Source organism: Salminus brasiliensis, chromosome 1 (assembly GCF_030463535.1).
Source record: "Salminus brasiliensis chromosome 1, fSalBra1.hap2, whole genome shotgun sequence".
Taxonomy (NCBI): Eukaryota; Metazoa; Chordata; class Actinopteri; order Characiformes; family Bryconidae; genus Salminus; species Salminus brasiliensis.
Window position 1 is genome coordinate 87,864,371 of NC_132878.1, and position 25,755 is coordinate 87,890,125.

Below are 25,755 nucleotides of genomic sequence, written 5' to 3' on the forward strand. Positions count from 1 at the left end.
TGTACACCTGGTCACTTCATATAACTTGTATCTGGATTGTATCCTGATCAGATTTTAGCCACATGCATTTACACTCTGTGGTCAGACTGATATACAATTGCTGCGTGGGACAGAATATGCAAATTTGTCCATTGTGCTCCAATTATTTGTGGTGTTTCGGTTGTACTGGGAGCGATTTCCGTTGGTGCCGTGTCTTGGTTGAGTAACACTTGCATCTTTATGTGGTTTTGGCATTTCCAGATATAATCCTGACACTCAAGCTGCATGAAGTGACCAGATGTAAAAGCGGTCAGTGTTAACCTCAGTAACCAAAACAAAATGTTCTTTCCCTTTCATTTATTTTCATTTATTTTTTTCATTTCCTTTTAGTCTGGACTTTTGTGTTCTGAAAATATGAAAAGAAAGGTGCACACACACACACACACACACACACACACACACACACACACACATGAGTACCAAGTTATTTAAAAAGCTTAAGTGCAATTTATATGCTACAGCATAATGTAGTGCAAATTAAGACATTAGCTGGAACAGAAGACGCACACACACACACACACACACACACACACACAATATGTGTGTGTATATAAAGTATAGAGGGTGAACATGCAGAAGATGAGGGATTATGTAGAGCTGTGGCATGATGGATGCTGCTTTACCTTCAGTGTAGATTGATTGATAATCTACTGTCTAAGCCATAATGAGTCTATATAGCTGTGTAATTTTTTTCCCACCTTGTGAGGAACCCTTTAATCAAGCATCTAAAATGGCCATTGTTCTATACGGCGCCATTAAGTTTACTAAGGAACCCTTAAAGAGCCTACACCACATGTCCAAATGTCTGTGGACACTCTTCCTAATGAATGCATTAAGCTACTTTAAGTTGTACCCATTGCTGACACAGATGGAGAAATGTGTGCACAGCTTGTCTAGTCCTGTAGAACAATATTGCCAATAGAATAGGACTCTCTGGAGCAGATAAACATGACCTTATTGGCACCATGCAGGTGACAGGTACAGTTTAGAGAAACATACAGATACAGGGGGCCATTGCTGAAAACTATTACAGCATCTTCTGCTCTTTCCTTTATCTATCCTCATTTCTCCCCCCTAACTCTTCTATCTATTTTCTCCCTCCTATTCTTCTTCTCCTCTCCTTCCCTCTTACCTCTACTATCTTCTCCTTTATTCTATTGTCTCCTCTGTTCTCCTCTTTTTTCCTACCCTCCCCTTTTCCCTTCTTTCCTCTCCTTCTGTTCTCTCTTCTTTCCTCTTCTTCAATCATCTTCCTACTCCTCGCCCCCCCTCTTTTTTCTTCCCACTGTCCACCCCTCACCCTTTTCTCCAATAGGAGACTTTTTCTCTCCTCTTTTCTCCACCTCTCTCTTCTGTTCTTCTCCTCTGTCCCCTTCTCTCTTATTTTCTCCATCATCTCCTCTCTCTTCTTCTTTGCTCTGTTCTCTTGCTCTCCTCTCCCCTCTTCTCTGTACCTTTCTGCTTCTCCCTCCCTTCTTCTCTTTACCTTTCTCTTCTTTCTCTTCTCTCTCCACTCTTTAACTCCTCTCCTCCCTCTCTATTTTCTCTACTCATCTTTCCTTTAACAGTCTGCCCTGCCCTTACTGACCCCTCTCTTCTCACCCATCCTTTTTTCTCCTCTCTTCCTTCTTTCCCCTCTTTTCCTCTCTTTCCATTTTCTCTTCTCTTCCACTCCTTTACCCTCATCCCTCCTCTTTCCCCCACCTATTTCCCCCTTTTCTTACTATCCTCTTAACTTAATCTATTCCTGTCCTCTCCTCTTTCGTTCTTCTATTCTTTTCCACTCTTTTAGCCTCACTCTCCCCTCATCCAATCTCTTCTCCTCCTTTATTCTCTCCTCCTTTCTTCTATCTTCTCTTGCATCTTTACTCCTCTTTTCTCTTTGTCCACCCTTGTTTCCTTCCTCTCCACTCTTCCTCTCTTCTTCTCTCCTTTCTTCTCATCCACTTCCCCCCACTGATTTTCTCCACCTCTCTTCTACTTTCTTGTCCTCTCCTCATTCCTCTTTTCCCTGTCTTTCCTGCTCTTCTCCTCTGGGACACACACACACTCTGCATGACCATGGTCATGGCCTACTTTACACTGTCCGGCGTGGTCTGACAGTCAATCAGGGACACACAGAGACACACTCGTATTGCTACAGAACCCAGACGCACAAGGAAAACCTGTGGGAGCTCATACTCCACATCAAACACACACACAACCTCTCAATACAAAGTTTTGCTCACAGGTAGTCTCTGCAGGGGATTCTTTGAGTGAGCCTATAGAAAAAACATTATTTTAGTTCCAAAAAGAATTGAGGGATGTTCTTTACCAGTTTAAAGGTTCTCCATACTCACAGCTCCTTTAAAAACGGGTTCTTTTTGAATCTGAAAGTGGTTCCTCTATGGCATCGCTCAAAGCCCCACATTACATGACTCATTAACGACTTCACTATATGTCCCAATGTTTGTGGACACCCCTTCTAATAAATGCATGCACTAATTGCTGACACAGCTTGTCTAGTTTCTGCAGAGAAGTTTTAGAATAGGAATGGGACTCTCTGGAGAAGAGAAACATGAACCAGGCGTGGGCTAGAGGGGTATAAAGCCTTCCAGTATTGCGCCGTGAAGCAGTTGAACTGTGTTCTCTGGAATTATGGTGCTCCCTCCAGTATACTTTGGATGAGCTGGATATGAGGTGAGGTGGTGATCATCCAACATCCTGACTTCACTAGTGGTGTTGCCACTGAATGCAGTCAAACCTTTGCAGCAATGCTCCAAAATCTAGTAGAAAGACTTTTCCCCTGGACAGTAGAGACGGTTACTCCAACAAAAGCAGGATAAACTCTTTTTAATGCTCTTGATTTTGGACAAAATAATGAATGAGCAGGTGTCCCAATACTTTTGCCCATATAGTGTACCTCATGTAATATATGTATGCATGCATGTTTTTAAACATTCTAATATCTCCTCCTAATACATACGTATGTGATTTGCACAGCTCATTTCTTGCTACTGGATCTCTGCAGTTTGCTCAGAGATTAATAACATCTCTGTTTGACTTGGTGGTAGCACACAGGACCTCTTAATACAGAGGAACGCTAATGCAGGTAGATCCTAGTCATATAGACTGTTCTCCTTTTCTCCTGCATATTCCTAAACCACCAGTCCTACCACATCTAGTCCATAGTCTTAGATAGCAAGTCATTTGCAGCGGCATTCAAGTGTTCCACTCCTGCACAGCATTGCAGCTTCTAAAAATAAGCCCACTGTTCTTTGTTTTGGGTATTTTAGTTGTGTTTAAACTTTGGGAAACTAAGCAAGTCATGACACTGAGCTTCAGGGATTGAATGAATAACGTCTCTAGAATATGCAACCAGCCTGACTTCATGACTTCAGTAGAGGTACAGCAGTCAGTTGTAATCTGCGTTAGAACCAGTTTGGTCCTGTTTTGGCCTTTGATGCATACATAGCACATGCAGGGCCGGGGGTCCTCCAGCACCAGGGCTGGGAAGCACTGTTCTACAGCCTAGAATACTCTATATGTCCAAATGTTTATGGACACCCCTTTTGATAAATGCATTCATCTACTTTAGGCTGCTCCCATTGCTGACACAGATGTGTAAATGCACACACACAGCTTGTCTAGACCTTGTTGAGAAGTATCACCAATAGATTAGCACTCGAGCAGATAAACATAAACGTACTCGAACTGTGCCTAGCGTCAGGCGTGTTCTAGAGGGGTATACAGCCCCCCCTGCATTAAGCTTTGGTGCAGTGGACCTGGGTTCTCTGCAAGGATGGTGCTCCATCCAATACTTTTGGGATGAGTTAGGGAGTTAAGGATGAGGTGGCGTGACGTTCATACAACATCCTGACCTCACTAATGCTTCTGTTGTTGAACGCAATCAGATGTCACAGCAATGCTCCTCCAAAATCTAGTAGAGAGCCATCCATGGACATGGACAGTAGATACAGTTACTCCAATTGGATTTTGTTTCAAACCCTTGGTTTAGGAAGAAATGATAAATGAGCAGATGTCCCAATACTTTTGTCTATAGGGTGTACTTATAAGTGAAGCCAATGTGATGGTGTTTCAGTACCTGCACACTGGCTTCCATTGTTACTAAGCCAGTTTGACTCAATTGATTTTCTGTTCTTTTACAATGTGTAGAAAAATGTGAGGAAATTCATTGCCTGCGGAAATCAGCAATGCTCTACAGATGAAGCAGGTCGAAAAACGTGCTGCTACACCTTTAATAAACCCACCAAACTGAGCCTATGCAGTCAGCAGCCTCTTTATTACTCTTACTAACCCACTTAGTAAAGGATTCACATATTCCAGGACACCAGGTACTGAGGAACCTCTTGTTTATTCCACGTTCAGTTGATGCTGACTCATGGATTCTTTCTAAATGAGTCAAAAGGAAATATTGCAAATAGGCTCATTGAATTACATGCCTGTCCCCTATCACCTGAGCTTCGGTTCCAGCTGAATCAGCTCATGTGAGACGGTGTGTTATGGTAATATGGGGCATGCGTGTCATAGCCCTGAGTGTTCAAACCTTTATTGTATTCAATTTGCCTCTAAAAATTGACTTTTGTAATGTAATGAGCCTCAGGATACACCACTAAGCGTCCTAGCCTAATGAAGCATAATATCACATACTCTGAATTAACGGAATCAGATGTGTACATTGAACACGTTTCACTGGAACAAATCATATTACATCAATACCATGACTGACAAACCTGTGTGTAGATGTGATATCATCACTTCATGAAATGACATGCTTCATCACATTGTTTTAAAGAATTGTTTACTTCAGTCTTTCTTCTGAGGTACAAATACATTAATATGCCCATTAATCTACCAAATTCACTCTACATAACCTATAGCCTCCAATTACTATATAGTTACAGTCATGTGAAAATGTTTAGGCTCCCTGCTCAACTCTGTGTTGTATTTCTTTGTGAGATTAAGAGAATACATTCTCTATGAAATGGACTTCAGCACATTTTAATGTGTATTTTTTCTTTATTTGCTCATTTTAACAAATTTCAACACTTATAACCTGTTGTTCCAGTGCTTACAATAGAATAAACCATTAGGAACCATGCAGAAAATTAGCATAACATAACACAAGGTTTCCTTCTACGGATTTGTTCCCCTACTTTCACCAAAATCAGCAATTTGGACAAGAATTGCAAGAAAGTGTCCAATCTGTTGCTGTATGTATATATGTAACATCGTCGCTAAAATTTAGGAAAAGGGTCTTACAGGAGAGGACATTCTTACCTTTTAACCAAAGACAGTGCAAATCAGATTAAAATGCAGTTAAAAAGTCACATGTAGTAAAACTGTATTTGATCACAATCACTTTGGAGCATTTATATTAGTTCATTCTTCATGGCATTTTGACACAACATAAAGAACAACACCGATTCACATTTTGTCAAAATGGCCAAAATTGTGTGGCAACGACCTTATACAGTTCTGTGTGAATGTTTTAAGCACCTGTGAAGACTTAGAAGTAAAAAGACCCTTATCTTTATGTGTTTATTTACTCTAAAACACTTAGAATAAATACTAATAACATTCATATATAACGTTCAAATAACGTACATTAAATCTCCAAAGCTCTTCTCATAGCACTTTAGTATGATTTGCAGTTATAAATAATGCTATACACCAGGTTTGGTAAACCAGTGCTTAATGATGTTAAACTAGGTGAGGTAGTGATGGAATTGAACACATTCACGCTGTGCTGGATGAGGGAATCTGGAGCCAAGCTTGGTTCTTTAGTCTAGCTCACAAGATCTAAACTATTTGGTCTCACATGATAATTCATGTTTCTTTTATTCTGTATTTATGTTTACCTGCATCTTCTGTAATGTGAAAAGACTCTCTTATTGCTGAGAGACTGGTATTAGACTGGAGACTGGTATTATTGCTGGTTATATATATAGAGAGAGAGAGAGAGAGAGAGAGAGAGGGAGGGGGGGGGGTGTTGCAGAATAGAGTCTCCATACTTTTACTAAGAATTAAGTACATTATTATAGTAATATGCAGTGTGTACAGTATGATATATCTAGCTAGTATACATTATACACTATGCTATATACAGTGACGTTATGTGTCATCTACAGCAACTCTAAAGTTTACAAGTGTGTATTCCACAATCGACACTACACTCCCACCATACCGAAATGTGTGTGTGTGTGTGTGTGTGTGTGTGTGTGTGTGTGTGTGTTTCAGTGTGTGTTGCACAAACACTCATCAGCTCGCGATCGCTTACCGGCGACTCTCCCCGGCTGCTCGCGCACAACGGACCGCGGAAAACTCCTTTAATGCTCCTGTAGTGGCCGTTGCTGAGATGCGTGGAGCTGATCACCAGGTAATAGCACGCCATCCGGCCCACTGTGACCCATCAGCCAAAGCGCGCGCGGAGGGGTTTCGGTCAGCCTGGTCTGTCGGTCGAGTTTTTAGCACATCCTCTCGCTCGTTCAGGTCGCTGTGAGCAGGGCGAGGGTCTTATGCCGAATGCAAATGTGAACTCGTGCTAGTCGCAGAGACGACAGCTTCTCTCCTCCTCCTCCTCCTCCTCCTCCTCTTCCTCCTCCTTCTCTTCCTCTCCTCGCGCTCCGTCTGTGAGGCAGAGACTCTCTCTCTCTCTCTCTCTCTCTCTCTCTCTCTCTCTTTAGTGAGCGCGCTTGTATCCAGATGTAACTGAAGTGATTTTTTGCTTCTTTGTGTTTTTGTTTGATTGTTTGTTTGTTTGTTTTTGACTAAACTGGTCTCGTGAACTTATTCAGATGCTTTAGGTGGTCCACGCGCTCTCCTAGTCCTCCTCGCGCACAGCGAAAAGCACAGAAGTCATGCCTGTTTGTTGAAATGCAGATTCCCGTGCGTAGCCTGAGTCCTTTGAGGAAAATGATGATGATGATGATGATTATGAAGGTTATGATGGTCCTGCTGCTTTCCTGTTGTGCCCCGTTTCGCCTTTTTAAACCAAACCTCCTCGCGCTTCACCCACTCTTTCTCTCTTTCTCTCTCTCAGCCGGAGCTCGAGGCTGCTACCAAATTCCCACTGACAATCCGCGCGCTGCGCAGAGTGGGATATGGCTTATAGCTCTCTCTCTCTCTCTCTCTCTCTCTCTCTCTCTCTCTCTCTCTCTCCCTCTCTCTCACGGTCTTTGGTGCTAAGGCGGGATTAGAGGGGGAGCAATAAGCCACTGAACGTGGGCTGTATTTTTGGAGCTGTGATTCAGTGAGCGCTGAGGAAACAGTCGCTGGCCGTTTCCCCCAAAATCATCTCAGATGATGAGGAACTAACTAGTGACTGTGAACTGAATGTGATATCATGACAAGACTGCGAGAGTTTGAGGCTTGTAAACTCGCTGGGCTGAGCGGTGTGTTCAGAACCGCGGACAGCGGCGATGTGTCTGCCGGCGCTGTCCGCTCACTGTGGTGCTGAAACAGCGAGCGCGCTGCAGGCGCCGAGTGCAGGAGCAAAAGAAGGAGCTGCCACTTTACCCGCACAGACTAAAGGCTCAGACCTGCTAACCTCAGATTGCGGGCTGCTGTCAGCGGGGGCTCTCTCTCTCTCTCTCTCTCTCTCTCTCTTTCTCTCTCTCTGTCTCTGTGTTCTTCTCTCACTCTCTCTCTCACTCTCTCTCTCTCTCTCTCTCTCTCTCTCTCTCTCTCTTTCTCTCTCTCTGTCTCTGTGTTCTTCTCTCACTCTCTCTCTCTCTCACTCTCTCTCTCTCTCTCTCTCTCTCTCTCTCTCTCTCTCTCTCTCTCTTTCTCTCTCTGTCTCTGTGTTCTTCTCTCACTCTCTCTCTCACTCTCTCTCTCTCTCTCTCTCTCTCTGTCTCTGTGTTCTTCTCTCACTCTCTCTCTCACTCTCTCTCACGCTCTCTCTCTCTCTATCTCTCTCCCTCTCTCACTCACATACTCCCTCTACCTCTCTCATTCTTTTGCTCTCTCTTGCTGTCTCTCTTTTCCTTCCTCTCTCTCTCTCTCTGCCTCTCTCTCTCTCTCTCTCTCATTTATTGTCTCTCGCTGTTTTGCTGTGAGAATCTCTTTTTTCTTCCTCCTCTCTTTCTATGCCATTGTTTCTCTTGCTGTCTCTGTTTCCTGCTGTTTTTCATTCCCTTTCTGTCTTTTGCTCCCTTTCTCTTTTTCTCTCAGTCTTCCATGTTCACGTATCTGTTGCTCTATTTTCTCTATCTTCCTTTTTTTCTCACTCCCCCCCCCCTCTCTCTCTGCAAACTACTCCTTTACTACTACTATTACTTCTACTACAGGTGACATGCCCATGTGGGGCCTGAGTGGTCAGCCCAACTGGAAACCAGAAAGTGTATGCCCACGGGTTCCATTTCGTCCCCACATATGGATGCCCATGGATCCACCAGGGTCAGTGATGAGATCAGAGGGGGGTAGACATGGGCCCCATCTTGGTTGTATACTGCATATGGATGCCTAGGTAAGATTATGATGGGCTGTAACAATGGGATCCATTTGGGAAGCCCAACGGGGTCCCAGTAACAACACATGTACAAACCCTTATAAAACACATGCCTACCTGGAACACACCTAGCCCATGTTCCACCCATGTGAGCCCCACATGTTTGCTGGGTAATAATAATACAAATAATAATAACAAAAAGCAAAAAATATTACATAAATAAATTCTCTCTTTCTCTCTCTCTCTCTCTCTCTCTCTCTCTCTCTCTCTCTCTCTCTCTCTCTTGCTCTCTTTGTCTCTACCTCTTTGTCTCTCTCTATAACCTCTAACTTTGATAATGTGTTAGATATCTCTAAGACCACACTGTGTTCATTTAGAAGATTAAGAAGGTGACCTGAAGTCTATAGATTGTCTAATAGAATCGGTACATTCATACAGAGCATAGACCTCCTAGCTGTGCACCTATAAAGACTGATAGTGCTGAAATATTCTCCAATCTAAATGTAAATGCCTGAGAAATTTACCGTTTTCTTTTCTGCACAATTACAGGACGCACAATTTATTAGCTGTTTGTGCTGCTGTTGGTGTGTGGCTTTCTTGACGTATGAGTCCATTGATGCAGTAATGCATTTTTTAGCTTTCTCGCAGACAGGCAGACAGCATGCATACATAAACAATAAACACACACACACTCACTCACATACACACACAGGTGCACACACACATGTATATAAGCAAAATAATTCAATCAATATGAATCATTTCCATTTCAGCCCATTAGAAAAGCACGTGTGTGCAGTGTGTGAGTTCTAAATTGACTGTAACAGTTTAGGATGAATACATTTACAATGGCCATGTCCTCCTGCAGGCAAAAGCCAACTGAAGTGTATTTAAATGGGGTAAAATATAAAGCAGGGTGTGAGGAGCTTCACGTTTGTGCATAAATACATTCTAAATAGTCCCCTGCATCTCTCTCTCTCTCTCTCTCTCTCTCTCCCTCTCTCTCCCTCTCTCTTTCACACTCTCTTTCTCTCTTGCAGTATTTAAGAGGTTGCTTCAAGGTTGCTTTATTAGGTTGATGTAATAAGTACTATGTTGCTAATAAATTAAAACATTAACAACACCAATGACAATAACAGCAACAACTAGAAAAGCGCATTTACTGAAGATTACAGCTGTATTAGTTCCCACTTCAATAGGCTGTTGTTATGTGGCCGCAAGAGTGAAACCCTTCTGTTGTTTATGGTTGCAGAATTGGTGCTATGGAAACAAAGTTGGTTGCTATGGTGTTGCAATGGTGGTGCTAGGTGGTTGATATAACCAAATGGTGCAAATGGTCCATCTATCTATCTATCTATCTATCTATCTATCTATCTGTCAGTTTCATTGTCTGTCTACAATATACAGACAAAAGTATTTAGACACCTGTTGATTCATTGCTTCTTCTAAAATCAGAGCAATTAAAAAAGGCTTAGAGCAACTGTCTCTACTGCCTACTAAATGTTGATGCATTGCAATCCTTAGAAAGGGGTGTCCACAAACATTTGGGCATATAGTATATCTATCTATCTATCTATCTATCTATCTCTCTCTCTCTCTCTCTCTCTCTCTCTCTCTCTCTCTCTCTCACACACACACACACACACACACGCACACACACACCTGCATTCTTGACAAAGGGCTTGAGTCATAATGAGTCATTATCAGATGTTCAGCTATGCAGAGACACACACAGGGCTTCTGAACCGCCATCCATCAATATGAAACCAAAGAACACCTGCGGACCTCCCAAAATCAGGCCACACACACACACACACACACACACACACACACACACTTGTGAAACATGAAAAAAGAAAAAGAAAAGAAAAGTACTGTCAACTCTGGTCTATACAGTTTATTAAAAACACTGTGTTACCAGACACACCATATAGATCCACCAAATACAGACCTCTGTCCAGCTCCCCTCCCACTCAATACTGGTCAGTTTTCCACCAAAGGACTGCTATTGAACAGAAATTATTTGGATTGTGAGCCATTATCAAAACAGTAGTGACACTGACTTGGTAGTGTGTATGACTCCAGTAAGAGTGTTTCAGGTACAGCAGTTTTGCTGGGGTTTTTAAACATGGCACTAATGTCTCTTGACAAGCAGGCAGTTAGACAGCTGTGAAACCATGTACAACTAATAAATGTGAGTTAAAATGAGTGATCAGTTACTTTAGCATTTTAAGTTGGCCTGAATTTTACATCACAATCAACTTCAGCTAAACAATTTGGTCAGTTACAATGCTAAACACTACTACCTGCTACACTATCGAGCTGGACTGTTGTTGTAGATTAGCATAGCTATGCAGGCCATAAATGACAAGGACCATGCTAACTTCATTATACAGCCAAACCATGCAACCATGCTAACATTAAAAAGAAGACTACACATGAGATATTGTAAACTATAATCTTGACCATACTAATATTAGCTTGATTAAGTGACAAAAGTTACACATGATTGATCCTACACAGCAAACCAAGGGTGACCAGGGATCCTCTTTTCCCCAGATTTGTCCTCTTTTTGGAATATGAAAAATGCATCCAGCCAGGATTTCTAAATTGTGTCCAGGATTTCATATTGATTTCTTAACAGTGTTTGCTTCTACAGTAGCCACACCTTCTGTGTGCAGATTTCTACAGCTTTGTGTTTACGTCCCACTTTCTCACCACAACTACTGGGGTATTTCTCAAAACCAAGAACATGAAGAACAGATTTGTGTTCTTGGGCTAAAATGTTAGTTAAAAAGTTACCTTGTAAGAACAAACTCATAAGAACTCAAGAACAGAGAACAAGAACACCTATTGATATGTGCTGTGTACTTGCTATTGTGCAATAACATGAGCCCAACCGACCTATGCGATGCACACAGCTGTTAGTCACTACTATCCAAAGCTAACCAGCTTAGCTAAGGCAGATACCAATAGAGTCTCTATGAGCTTTTGTTTATATTAAATAAAAAAGATTTGATGACTTTACTATAGATTTTTTAAAAGCAGAACCAGGTGTACTGTTCTTTCTTCATCTTCTTCCTTTGGAAGCAGAACAGTATATTTAAAATACAATTGGTCTAACCAGCATCTTCTGCCATTGCGTCAGTGCTGAATTCACAATGAAAGCTGGGTGTTTCCATTTGTTACCGGCGGCAAGTCACCAACTTTAACTGCTCTTGGTAAATACATTCTTAAGTATTGGAATGCAACTTAAGCACTGGAAGATGACTTCAGGCAAGAACACGAGGACGGAATATATCTACATCACATTGGTCTACATGTACATGCATCTACATCAACCACTGGTCAAACTGCTTGAATCCTACCTCTTTATTGCCGCTATTGTTCTTTAAGTACATGCATTTACATCATCCACTGGTCAAACAGCTTAAGTTCACACTTCTCACTGCCACTTTTGGTCTACATGTATTTGCTTTCACATCATCTATTGGTCAAACTGCTTGAACCCTGCCTCTTCACCACTACTATTGGTCTTCATGGACCTGCATCAACATTATCCATTAACCGCCACTATTGGTCTAAATTACATAGTTGCATGGATTTAGAGATATTCCATTCCTACCCTCACACACACACACACACATCAGGAACAGCATCTCAACCACAACAGATGTCCCTTGTAAACCTAACCATGGTTTAGGTTTACAAGGGACCTAACCTAACCATTAGCTCAGTTATAAGAGTACACTTGATCCCATCCAACTGCTTTGTCAATATTTTTTCAGTTCAACATTCAGTTCAATTTAAATGTATTGATATGGTGCTTTTCACAATAAATGTGGACAAATGTGGACACTCCTTTTGATGAATGCATTCAGCTACTGTTGCACCAATTGCTGACACAAATGTGCAAATGCACACACACAGCTTGTCTGGTCACTGCAGAGAAGTACTGCCAATAGAATAGGACTATCTGGAGCTGATAAACATGAACCTATTGGCACCATGTCTAATGCCAGGCATGTGCTATAATACTACAAAGCCCCCAGTATTGAGCTGTGGAGCAGTGGAACTGAAAGCGTAAGTGAGAATGAAAGAGTCCATGCAGATTAACAGTCAGAAGCATAGTCATGCAGTGAATGAGGATGAATCAATGCGAGGTCCCAGAGCAGGACACCGGGCAGGAGGGTAGTGGAGAGGCTGGTCTGGCAGTACCAGGATGGAATAGTTGGAACTGGCCATCTCAATACATATGAAAGAGAAAGAGAGAAAAACAGAAAGGAGGGAGGAACACAAGGAGTTAGGAGGAGCGCAGGAGTGCAAATTTTATGGGGGGAGTGTAAGTCTGTACTGTGTTGTGTTGTCTGTCCGCACTTGTTTGTGTTGTACTTGTGTTTTGTATGCACTATGTCTATGTTGCACCATGGTCCTGGAGGAACGTTGTTTCGTTTCACTGTGTACTCTGAATGTAGTTGAAATGACAATTAAACCCACTTGACTTGACTTGACTAAGACAGGGGCCAGGATCCAATGGGAAGGCAAGGGCAGCCAACCACAAAAGGACTCGCATCAGCAGCAAGCGGACAGCAGGGGGCAGCTCAGCACATGGGGGAGAGAAAGGAAAAGAGAAAAATGCAGAAGTGTTTAGGAGTTTGAAGAATAGACTGATGTACTACATGTAAATGAAGTAGATTAGAAAGACTGCAGTACTGATCAGATTCTGTAATCAGACCCGGACAGAACAGTGTTAGTATGGATACAAGCTACATCAGCAAAGTAATCAGTACAGTACACTGGTAGATTATCTAGATTTAAACACTGAGAGTTTGTCAGGGTCCCGAACACCAATAGGAAGTTTTTTTGAAAGTTGGGGGAGCTTTATAAGAGAAAGCTCTTACCCCAGCATTGATTCCTTTAAAGCGAGGAACTGACAGAGGGCCAGCAACATCAGAACAGTTTCTACGAAAGAGCATGTTTGTCAGTAGAACTTGAATGGGCCACGTGTTTGAGTGTAGGAAATATAATCCTAGATCAATTTTAATGGACATCTGGCTCATATTCATCCACTCTGTGAGGATGCTAGGGCCGGCAATTACCACACTCTGCTGTATGCAACCACTGGCCTTGACACAAACACACACACACACACACCTACACATGCACACACACACCTACACGCACACACAGGCGTCAAAGACAGCAGGCTTAAGTGAAGCTCTAGATGAAAGGTTGGGATTCCAGTGGGAGAATTTCATTTCAGCCGGCTTTATGTGCCCTGACTCCGGCTGGGAATTTCATTACAGAAGAGCACTCCTGTGTGAGAGACAACCCCCGGTTACGTTGCCAATAAGGCCTGAGCCTGTGTGTGCTTTTGTGTGTGTGTGTGTGTGTGTGTGGGCATGTGTGTATATGTGTGTGTGTTTAGCAATGTCCCAGTGGCACTCTGAGAAAATATATAAAGTGAAGGTCAGATGATGACAGACCCCTTCACACTCACAAAGACTTGAGAATTAAAGTCTTATACAAACATACCTACCAGCACACACACACACACACACACACACACACACACACAAACATACGTACAAACACTGTATGTCCGAATGTTTGTGGACACTTCTTCTGATGAATGCATTCAGCTACTGTTGCACCAATTGCTGACACAAATGTGCAAATGCACACACACAGCTTGTCCAGTCACTGCAGAGAAGTACTGCCAATAGAATAGCTTCTCTGGAGCTGATAAACATGAACTTATTGGCACCATGTCTAATGCCAGGCATGGGCTAGAATAGTATAAAGCCCCCAGACTTGAGCTGTGGAGCAGTGGAACTATTTTCTCTGGGATGATGGATGATGCTCCATCCAATACCTTTAGGATGAGTTGGGATGGTGATCATCTAGCATTCTGACCTTACTAGCACTCTTGTCGTTGAATGCAATCAAATCACAACTCCAAAATCCAGTAGAAAGCTTTGTGCCACAGATTCTTGAGTGTACAGAGATCTGGACTTGAACCGTCACCTTTTTTTGTTTAAAAACCCTGTGCTGCTTTGGCCTTGTGCTCAGGATCATTGTCCAGCTAAAAGGGAAGTCTCTCCCAAGGTTAAGTTTTTTAGCAGACTGAAGCAGCTTGTCTTGGGTTATCTTTCTGTATTTTGCACCATCCTTCCATTCTTCAGTTTTAACAGGATGCCCACAGTGGTAAAGCATCCTCCGCATGATGCTCCAACCCCAAAATCTTCACTGTTGTGATAGTGTTAGCTCCCTTTTTTCTTATCTTTAAAACCTCTTCCTACATTTTAGCAGGCTCAGTCTGACATTTCCTGGCGAATTCCAGACATGTCTTTATGTGTTTTTTTTTCTTCAGCAATTGCTTCTTTTTACCCACCCTCTCATACAGGCCAGCTGTATGCAGAGCTCTTGATATCATTGATCAGTGCACCTTCACTTCAGTCCCAGCCAATGAACTCTGCAACTCCTTCAAAGTGATTGTTGAAAACTTTGAGTTTCCACAGCACAAGAGTTCAATATTTATTGAAACATCGGTGAGCACTTATTATTGTATTTATTGTCTTATTATTGTCAGAATAACAATAAAACACAAGTGATGTGTGACTTGTATTCAAATAGCTGTGTTTTGTGTTAAGAATGAGAGTTTCTACACTAAAAATAATAAAGAATCTTTGAAGTACACACACACACATTCATATCCACACATACCTGTCTTCAAATGTCCCCTATAGGGACAATAAAAGTACTGAACTACCTGTTTGATTTTTGATTTTTTCTCTCCATGGTATTGAAAAATGATACACAAACATTCTTTATAAACACATCCTGCTCTCCCTGTGGACCCCTAGAAGGATTTCTGGGAATGTTTTCGCAGAAAAACACAAAGGTGTCATAAAATATACAAACAAAACACACAATCCTTTCCTATCATAGCTGCAGTAGTAACCTAGTTCTCTTCAGCGTACACTGTCATGCAATATGCAGTACACATAGTAGTCAGTCATAAACAGTCGGCTTTACTTTGAGAATATTCTAAGAGAGCAGGGCACAAGCTAACACAGCATTGGGTAAAATGTAACACAGATTTGTAGGTAGTTAAACAGGTCCAGGTAGTATTCAGACAGACATTTCTTCAGATTCACCCTAAAGCTTGTGTGCCATTAAAGTAAGTATCTTCATCATAAGTGATTTAAATGCTGAGCTGTGCATTTAAGTCTCAGAATTCACCCACTATAATTATGATTCTTATTGGTGGCTGTAATATAGCACCATGTTGAAGCAATCACTTGTAAATAACTCACTTGTGTGATAATCAGTGCTATGTGCAACCTCCACATGACAGGTATACTTTGTGGCTAAATATAAATTTGCTATGTTTGACCCAGCCTTTTCTAATTGTATGTATTTGGTTGCTGATATGTTTAATTTAGGTTTAAACAACTTTGAACTGCGTAGACTTAGACTGCGTAGACTGCTACAGCTACTCTTCCATCTGTTACCGTGAGCAGCACAAATGGGGCTTACATTTAATACATTTCATTTCATTTTCATTTATTACATGTGTAGGTTTCTTCTATATAATTATATTTCATTCTCTCTCTCTCTCTTTCTGTTGAACCCTTTTCTTTGTTTGGTTTCCTTTTGTTACTATGATTTTTGTTGCCACACACATTTGTATGCTATCCTTGATCCTCATGTGTTACTTTTCTTGTTTTTGTGTTTCCCGTAGACTTTATATTTCACTCAAACCGCAACACAGTGCAGAATCAACATTCAGTACTCTGACTTTTAACGGTATAACTGTTGACTTTAGCATCATTAACTGTCCTGTGATGAATTGTACACATATTAATAGGCCGGGTATGCCAGTTTTCAGTTTTTATCCTTTCTGCAGATGGTCTGAAGCCACAGATCTGTCCTTTTGCTGTCCTTCGCTCTTTGGGAACGTTTCACTACTGGACAAGCAATCAGTAGCATTTAGGCATGGTGATACTATTATATCCATTCTGGCGGCGACAGTATAATTGGGTTTGTTTTCACCCAAAAGAGTGAAGTGGCATGTGGTTGCTCTCATCCATTAGCAGTTTGCTTGGGATCATTGTTCTGTTGGAAGGTTCAATGATTCCCAAGCTTCAGCTTTCTCACAGAAGGCATGACGTTTTCTCATAAGATTTAATTTATGAGAAGAATTTATGATACTTGATTGAGTCCATCTTGCAATCCACACAAAGCAGGTTTCCAGTGCTAGAGGAACCAACATGCTTCATTGTAGGCAGGGTGTTCTTTTCAGCATATGCTTCAGACATACCACTGATCCATATGCCTAAAAAGTTCCAGTTTAGTTTCATTGCTCCACAGAACAGAATCCCAAAACTTCTGTGGCTCATTTCTATGGTTTTGAGCAGATTGGAGCCGACTTGTCTTGTGCTTGTGGGTCAGTAGAGCTGTACAGGCATGGAGATCTTCAGAATGTAGTACATGCCAACTATGTAGACTGCTGCCACCAAATCTTGCTGTAGGTCTTTTGCAGTCATCCAAGGGTTTTTGATCACCTTCCTCCTGGGGAATCTGGTGGCAACCAGTGATAGCTTCTTCTTTTTGCCAAATTGAGGTAGTGTAGCTAGTGTTCCTTCAACTTTAAAATGGTGAGCTCTGCATTCTACTGTATCTCTAGAAAGATTCAGCACCTTACTTTGTTTTTGTATACTTTGTATACTATACCTTTGTATACCATACCTTGTTTGAAATGATCCCTTCTCTAAATTTTGTGAACAACTGTCTTGACCTATTTCTAACATACAACCAAACATCACAACCAATAGCCATAGCCAGTCCCAGTCCTAATGAACGCATTGATTTGCCACCTGTTTTGCATGTGTGCTCTCATGAGTGAATTTATTCAGAAGGCTGAATAAATCAAAAACTGCAGTCGTCATGAAAAGTAGTATTTTGTGCTGAATTTGGAGAAAGCACTTATTATATTATGAAGTGTGTATAAAGTTCAGCTTACATTAAAGCCATGATAAGTATGTCTGTTACTAGCAATAGCTATGACATTGAGCTGTGAGGGAGTTATTTTACATGGTTTAATGCAAAACGTTTATCAGATTATCAGGTTAAAGTCTGTATGAATTACATATTCCACAGTTACACGTTTTCTCATCTCTTTCATTTTAACCTGAATGCTATGGCCTGTGTGATTCATCTTTTTATCTGCTTCTTCCTGGTCATGGTCGTGGTGTCTATTCCAGGTATTTTGAAGCCTATGGTGGGTGAAAATACTCCATGAACAGGGCACAAGTACATCACAGGGCTGAACTGGGGAATAAAAGGTATATTGTAAACTTTTAACAGCTATCCTTAATAAAAAGGAAGTGTCTGCAAAATAACTATAAATACAAGACACCTGCTGAGAAAATTGCTATTTGCCTGCCTGAACACTGCAAAGCCAGCCTGCTAAATCAATCAATTAAAGTTTCAAATGGATTCAGCCTGATGCCGACTGAATATTGAGTTGCTTCTATGACTATTTTTTTAGCCTAACCAAGCAGTGTTTTTTTCCCTGAGATACAGAGACAGTTCAATTGCTGATGATACTGAAATGGAAGGTGTGCAAATCAATAAACAAACCATAACAATGGCCAAAGCTCTTGAGACTGACTTTGATGCAGCAGCATTATCAGTTGTAGCAGAAATGGAAATCGAAATGGAATTACAAAAACAGTACCTATATGCGTTTGAAGGCATTTCTTATTGGAGAAAATGTTTCTGTTTTTCTAGATGCTGCAAAAGATTTACCAACATCCTCACTGGTATCACTCATGATTACGCAGAAAGGAGCACTTCCCTTGAATGTTTATATACTTCATTCATCTGTTGTGGATATAAAGGTAATTGCCTAATCTTTTAGCAGAGATTACAATTGTATAATATTGTATTAAAAACCTTTAACAAATGATGTTCTGAATAGCATCACTGCACAGGTAGTTATATATGTACGATATTTTAAAAAACTGGGTATAATAATTATGAGGCCTAGTTGCAGTTAGGACTGAAGTTAGGAATCCCTTCATAGAAAACTGGTCTGGCATGAGACATAACAGCCATTTCTTACACATTTTTTTTTGTTTGTTTAATCATATAATGAACATGCAACAGTGATGAACATGATATAACATATGACATGATATAACACTGCTTAATGTGGAAACCTGCTGTGGAAGCAGCAATTGCTCATCCAGTGCTATAATTTGTTAACCTGATGTTAGTTGGCCCCATTACATTATCATCAAGATAACTGGTTTAATGCTTCCCTGCTCAAAAGAACTGCTTGAAATTGGCGGAAGCTGGTTTCCTCTGGGTTTTGCTCTAGTGCTGTCAGGCTACTGGTTGATGAGCAGGCTAAATGTGTAGGCCAAAGGCATGTACCATGCTATTAACTGAGATAGCAGGGCACATGGCTTTAGCCTACACATAGTTGGAGTTGCAGTTTTACAGTGAATCCTTCAGTAATATGAAACCTTTCAAGTTAAAGCCTATACTTGAATATTTTTGAATAGACATGATTTGTGAACAAAAACGTATGCTGAGCATGCTTACTGTAGTTTCGGGGCTTTTACTGCTCATCTGCAGAAAAAAAAACTGTGGTGAAAACGTGCCTGATTAATTTGCAATTATGGTATTTAATAATGTCCACAGTAAATGTTACTGTGCATTTTTAATATCAAGATAACCAGCACAAGTCTACACTATATGTCCAAATGTTTTTTTTTTAAAAACATCCCACCCATTGCTGACACAGATGTGCAAATGCACACACAGCTTGTCTTGTCCCTGTAGAGAAGTACTGCCAGTAGAACATGATCTCTAGAGAAGATAAACATGAACCTGTTGGCACCATGCCTAATATGAGGTGTGGGGTAGAGGGGTATAAAGCCCCCCAGAATAGAGCTGTGGAGCAGTGGAACTGTATTTTCTGGAATGATGGTGCACCATCCAATACTTTTGGGATCAGTTGGGAAAATGTGGCACGGTTATTGTTCAACATCCTGACTTCACTAAAGCTATTGTCACTGAATGCAATCAAATACTCACAGCAATGCTCCAAAATCTAGTCTGGAGTCTTCTCTGGACACCACAGATAGGCACTCCAACAAAAGCAGGATAAACTCCTTTTTAATGCCCTTGGTTCCTAAAGTGTTCCATTAATTTTGTCCATTTAGTTTGTCCATAACAGTTGTGTTGTGTTCATTCTTTAGCCCTTCATAAGTGGTCACAGAGCTGCTCTTGTTAGACATATTTGGGTAATGAAGTCATTGTCTAACAGGTGTAAATACTCAGCAGCACCTCTGTGTCTGACATGTACTTGCACTTCACACTACCATGCCACAACCAAGTCAGTGTCACTGTTGTGCTGAAAATGGTCCACCACCAAAAAACATCTGGACAACAGTGGTCATGTGGTTGAAAACCGACCCAAAATGAATGAGATGGAGCAAAGCTGATGACCAGATGCATGAAAACAGATGAGCTACATTCTTTAATTGTACACCTACACCATGTGTCCAAAAGTACAGGCATCAAATCTGCACATTGTTTATGTGAGAGCTTGTTGGACATATTATTTCCAAAGCATGAGCATTAATATGGATTTTTCATCTTTGCATCCACAACAGCCTCCATTCTTCTAGAAAAGCTTTTTACAAACATGTGGAGACTGTGTGTCCTCATAAGAGCCTTTGTGAGGTCAAGCACAGATGTTGGATGGAAAGATCTGGCTCACAATTGATGATCCAGTTCATCCCAAATGGCAAAAGTTGCCATTCAAATTTTAAAAGTGTGTATATATATATATATATATATATATATATATGTATGTATATGTATATATATATATATACATTTTAATAGCATTATCAATGTCCTAAAGGGCCAAGCCAAATGCCTGAAAAATAGCCTGAGACCATTATTCCTCCTCCACCAAACTTTACTGCAGGCATATCAGATTTGTCCACCAGACTGACAGAGAAGCCTTGCATTGAGCACAGTGATCTTAGGCTTGTGAGCAGCTGCCAGGAAACCCTTTTCATGAAACTCTTGATGCACAGATGCTGATGTTGCTTCCGGAGATATCTTGGAAATCTAGTCAGTGGTGCCATAGAGGGAAGGTGTTTTTTACACAGTAAAAAAGTTGGTCGGGGCAGATCTAGCAGGGTAGAAATGTCATAAGCAGGCTTGTGGTTGATTTTATACACCTGTTAGAAATGGGCGTGGCTGAAAACCATGAACTCCAAAAATGGTGTGATTGTCCCCATACTTTTGGCCACATAGCATGGACCATATGTAAAGCAGGTGGCCAGGGTGTGGAAGTACAAGGTATCCAAATGTTTGTGGACATCCCTACTTATGAATGCGTTTAGCTACTAAGTTGCACCCATTGCTGGCACAGATTCACAAGCTATGGACTGCCGATAGATTAGGACTCTCTGGAGCAAATAAACATGAACCTATTGGTACATTGGTCACCAGTTCTAATGTCAACTGTGGTTTAGAGGGGTATAAAGCCCCCCCCCCAATATAACATTTATATTATGCAGTATAATTATTCCATAATAGTCTTTTACTTCTTTTTAATATTCTAGTAATTCTGTTTTATGTTAGTCTAGAATACTTGTTTACTGTAGAAAATAATAATACATGCATTTTATTCCTTTACGGCATTAAATTCCTTTAAATGAAAGATTTTGCGTCATAGTGTTGTCAGGTGTTATAAAGTGGAATAGACAGCATGCCAGATGATCTGCCTAGATGGTTTGAGTACTGTGACTGTGTGATTGAGGGTAACATATGGTTCTAGCGATGTACAAATAACTTCAAGAATGATGTAACTTTAGGAGTATTTCTTAAATGCCTTCTTAGTCTCCAAAATCTTGAACAACATTTTTATAGACTGTATGTCTGTATGACTGTATGTCCATGTATCCTCCAAAAACCATCTCTCTCTATTTTTGTCCATTTTAATTGTCTCTGTGGTTTGAACCCTGTCGCTGATTCTGTACACTGTGTAAATAATGCTGAATAGACCAATGCTCTAAATGACTTGGAATAAATGCTTCCCTTGACTTTAACTCACTTTCAGAGTTAAGAACATTTTTGACATTTCTCCTGTCAAACTGCATGTGAACTTCAAGTTGAGAAATACCTAGATAGTTAGTAATGTGCCACAGTACACTTACATTTACAAACACATTTACATACTATGTTAGATACAATAAATTTCAGGAAAATGTTCATAATTTTATGAATTTGCGTTATGTATGAGGTTACAGTGCACTTAGTGTCACAAACATTTTGGAAAACCCATCCCTGGTGAAATAAAAAGGATATAACATCTAAAACATATAAAAAAGGCTTACTCAGGTTTGTGGATGGTGGAGCAAATGGATGCCAGTGTTTCAGGGTGCTCCCATGACTGTGTTACCTTCTGGCTCTCTCATTTTAGTCAGGCTGTTAAAGTCAGACCTGTCAGAGTCATCAGCCACACTCTGATACTGCTCAACATTCTCTGCTCTCTATAAATCCAATCAGAACTAACTCTTTCTCTTTACCTTCTCTGAGGTAATGGCTGCTCACTTATCTGACCTGACCACCCACGTCAGACCAGCTACCCACCCTCCTGCTACTGCACTGAAGTTTATACAGACTTTAACTATCTGCCACTATTATTATTATTATTGTTGCTGTTATTGTTATTGTTATTGAACAGCCTTTTATAATTATATAATGATTATATAAGTTATGATATATCATATTTTGATTACATCAGCACACCCAAGCAAAAGAACAGTTTTGGTGAAACAGTGACTTTTAATCAATAATTTATAAATAGTTCTGATCAGAGGAGGATGGGTCTTGTGAGTCTTGGTTCCTTCCAAGGTTTCTTCCTCCAGCAGTGGCAAAGGAGTTTTCCCTTGTCTGTCCCTATTGCCTTTAGCTTGCTCACTGGGGGTTTTAGGTTTTCATGTCTTCTTATGTTGTTGATTTTTTTTTTACCTTTAAATTGTTACATAACCTTTATATTGACTTCTTTAAACCTTTAATTGGTTCTCTACACATATTTCTTTTAAATACATAATGTTCTTTGGCATTGCTCAAACAACCCTTTGTAGCACCTTTATTTTCAAGAGTGTGCAGACAAACTGTCAAATAATTCAGCCTAACTTGGTCCATAGGTTTGTATCTTGTAAGTCACTATGTGCTTGGGTGTTTATTAATGCTCTTTTGGATTACATATTTGCATTTAGTTTGGCATAAAGGTCAAAATCTTAAGAAAGAGGTCAGAGGCATGCCGAAATAAAGATCTCAATAAAGAATACAGTGTGCAGCACACGGTCAAGCTTTGGGTCAACTTATCGCATTTGGCCCTTGTGTGTGCTGAAGGCCAAGTGTGCAGAATGCAGCCCCAGAACGCTCTGGCACTGGTAAATTAAAGGTTGCCCACACACACATTAAATCAATGCTTAGCTTTGCATTATTGCCCTGCAGCCCGACCTGACCAAAGGCAAATAAATAAACTGCCTGAAAACCTGCAGTATATTCAGCTAGAACAGCTTTTGCTCTCCTGCTTTTCCCCCAGTAGACTGTACAGGGTTGGGCAGTGATGGATGTTTCAGTATATGATTTGTTAATTTTTATTGAAATGTAAATAAATGAAATTGTCTTTCAAAGGATATTTATCAACATAAAACAACAATCCTTAATTATTCGCTGACCTGACAACACAATCTGTTGACAATTAGTCAAGGGGTACAGTGTTGTTAGAGCACACACTGCTGTGGCCTTGACTTCTAGACTTATTACTCTGATTTTTCAAAAATAAAAAAGGATTGCTGTGTCAGGGGATTGAATTCACCACAGCATGGTCTGTTTTGAATGTTTAATCCTTCACAACAAAAGCTAAAACAACACTGTATTAGAAATTCATGTAGATTTTATTGTGAACAACAGGCCTTTAAAGTTGTTTTAGAAGGATGTTACTGAAGCCGCTGTTATTCCTTTTTACAGTATCATAGATACATTAACACCAACCTTACTGTTCCCAAGTGTCACAGTCATTTTCAGGTATTTAAAGCTTTAAGGGACAGCAATTTTAAACTGTTTAGCAAGCATATGACATGCCTAGTTATATACATTGTAGTATGCTGTCCTAACAGCAAGTGACATGGGCTAGCTCTTCTCATTATAATCAAGAATGTTAACACCAGCAACTAAGGTTATTTTTGACAGACGCCCCATTTAAATTTTCATTGCTATTCCACCTAAACAAACACTGTGGTTAGACCAACTGTCTTTTGTTAAAACACAGGTAAACTAGTCAAAGAGATGGAAAGAAGCTAACTACTAACTTCTACAATAGGCTAAGAATGAATAAGTCAGCTACCTGTTTCTCAGGTTTGGAAGGTCAGATGAAACATGGAGATTTCCACAGGTTTTGAGGCAAGTCTGGTTGGTTGTGATAAAGCTTTATTATTTAATGCATTTTTAAAGAAGAGCACATTTGCTAGGTATGATGTGTGCTGGTATTGTCTCTCTCTGAGTCTCTCAGACCGCATGCAGGTACACATTAGGTGCATGCAGGAGTATGGAATTCCATTTTATGTTGCGTCTTCAGTCTGTTACATTTTGTCCTCATAGTGTCCTCTACACGTCCACTTACTTTCTTACTTTGTGAAGTCCACTCAACCAATCTTACCCATAACTGTGAAAAAAACAGAAAAATCAAAACCTTTGCAGCTTCTCGAGTCCTTATTAAAAGCTCCTACTTATTACTTTAGAGCTCGTAAGTACAAAATGGTTTCTGCTCAAATGCTTTTAGTCAAAGACAGCCTGACTGCCCTGGAAAAATTATCATTTTGTTTACTTCTGTTTATCTGTCACCCAAACACTACTGCAACAAAGCAAAAAGCAGAGTATGCGGTGAGCAGTGTTAATAAGCACCAGTAGCATGTACTTATTGTTTTGTTCATGTGTCAAAGACAGTAAGACATTAAAAAGGTTTTAAAGGTACTGCTGCTAAATATGCTATATGGACAAAAGTATTGGGACCCCTGCTTGTTCATTGTGTCTTCTGGGGTATTAAAAAGTGTTCCAGCTTTTGTTGAAGTAACTGTATCTACTGTCCAGGGATGGCTTTCTACTAGATTTTGAAGAATTGTCATAAGTATCTGATTGCATTCAGTGACCAGAGCATTAGTGAGGTCAGGATATTGGATCATCACCACCACACCTCATCCCCAATCTTGTACCCCTCTATTCTATGTCTGGCATTACCATTGCCAGTAGGTTCATGTTGATCCACACCATAGAGTCCTATTTTATTGGCAATGATTTTCTACAGAAACTGGACAAGCAGTGTAATAGGTGTGACTCAAAGTAGCTGAATGCATTCATCAGAAAGGGTGTCCACAAACATAATAGTGTAGTTGGGGCTTCTATTCAAACACTGCATTGTACATCTGACATAGAGCCAATGGGTATACAGTCCATGTGATGTGCACAGATCAGATATCTGCTAGACAGAGTATAGTGCCCTGTTTGGGTGTGAAATCTACACTAGAGAGGGGAGCCTTGTTTTGATGTTCATGGTGCACATCACTCATTTACGTGACCTTATTGATTTGAATGTGCACGTGCAGGCAGTTTCAGAATGCAGGTACCTGCACATTAAAGGCCGATATGAGTCACTTACCCACACACGAAAGTGAGCCATCAAGATAGAAAGATCAGGCAACTGAGCAATGAGGCTTGTAATGTGAAAGTAGCCTGAGATGTCAACAGAGCCAGGCAGAGGTGTTTGGTGTGAAATGGGACGTTATAAAGAATCAACCAACAATGATTTCTTGACAGTGGCGATAATAGAAACCAGGGGTCATGATGTCTACAACACAAATATTGTGCTTTATTTTATATAATATTTATATTCCTATGACTCTATTTACTATCCAAAACAACCAGTGAAAGGTCAAATAGTGCTATATGTGTAGAAATGCATATTTTTTAGGGACTGGTCTCCCTAACAATGCCCTGCATGTATCTTCTCATGATGTATGAATAAAAAAGAGAATTACATGACCTAAAAACTGCTGCAAAACAATGACACCGGAGGCAGCAGACAGTGTATTCTCACCATTTTGTGTAAAAAACTTTCCGTAATTTAGTTTTTAAAGGCAATACATTCTACAGACGGC

The 25,755-nt window shown here is 40.5% G+C and overlaps 1 protein-coding gene across 1 annotated transcript in view; it reads right to left on the bottom strand.

Moving 5' to 3' along the window:
* Window positions 1-6,607, bottom strand: part of znf804b (zinc finger protein 804B) — a 161,118-nt gene extending 154,511 nt beyond the window's left edge. Inside the window, exon 1 of the mRNA XM_072659054.1 lies at window positions 6,320-6,607. Within this exon, the coding sequence (XP_072515155.1) occupies window positions 6,320-6,433 (114 nt within the window). The 5' untranslated portion in view covers window positions 6,434-6,607. The remainder of the gene's footprint in view (window positions 1-6,319) is intronic.
* Between the last annotated feature and the right edge of the window lie 19,148 nt (window positions 6,608-25,755).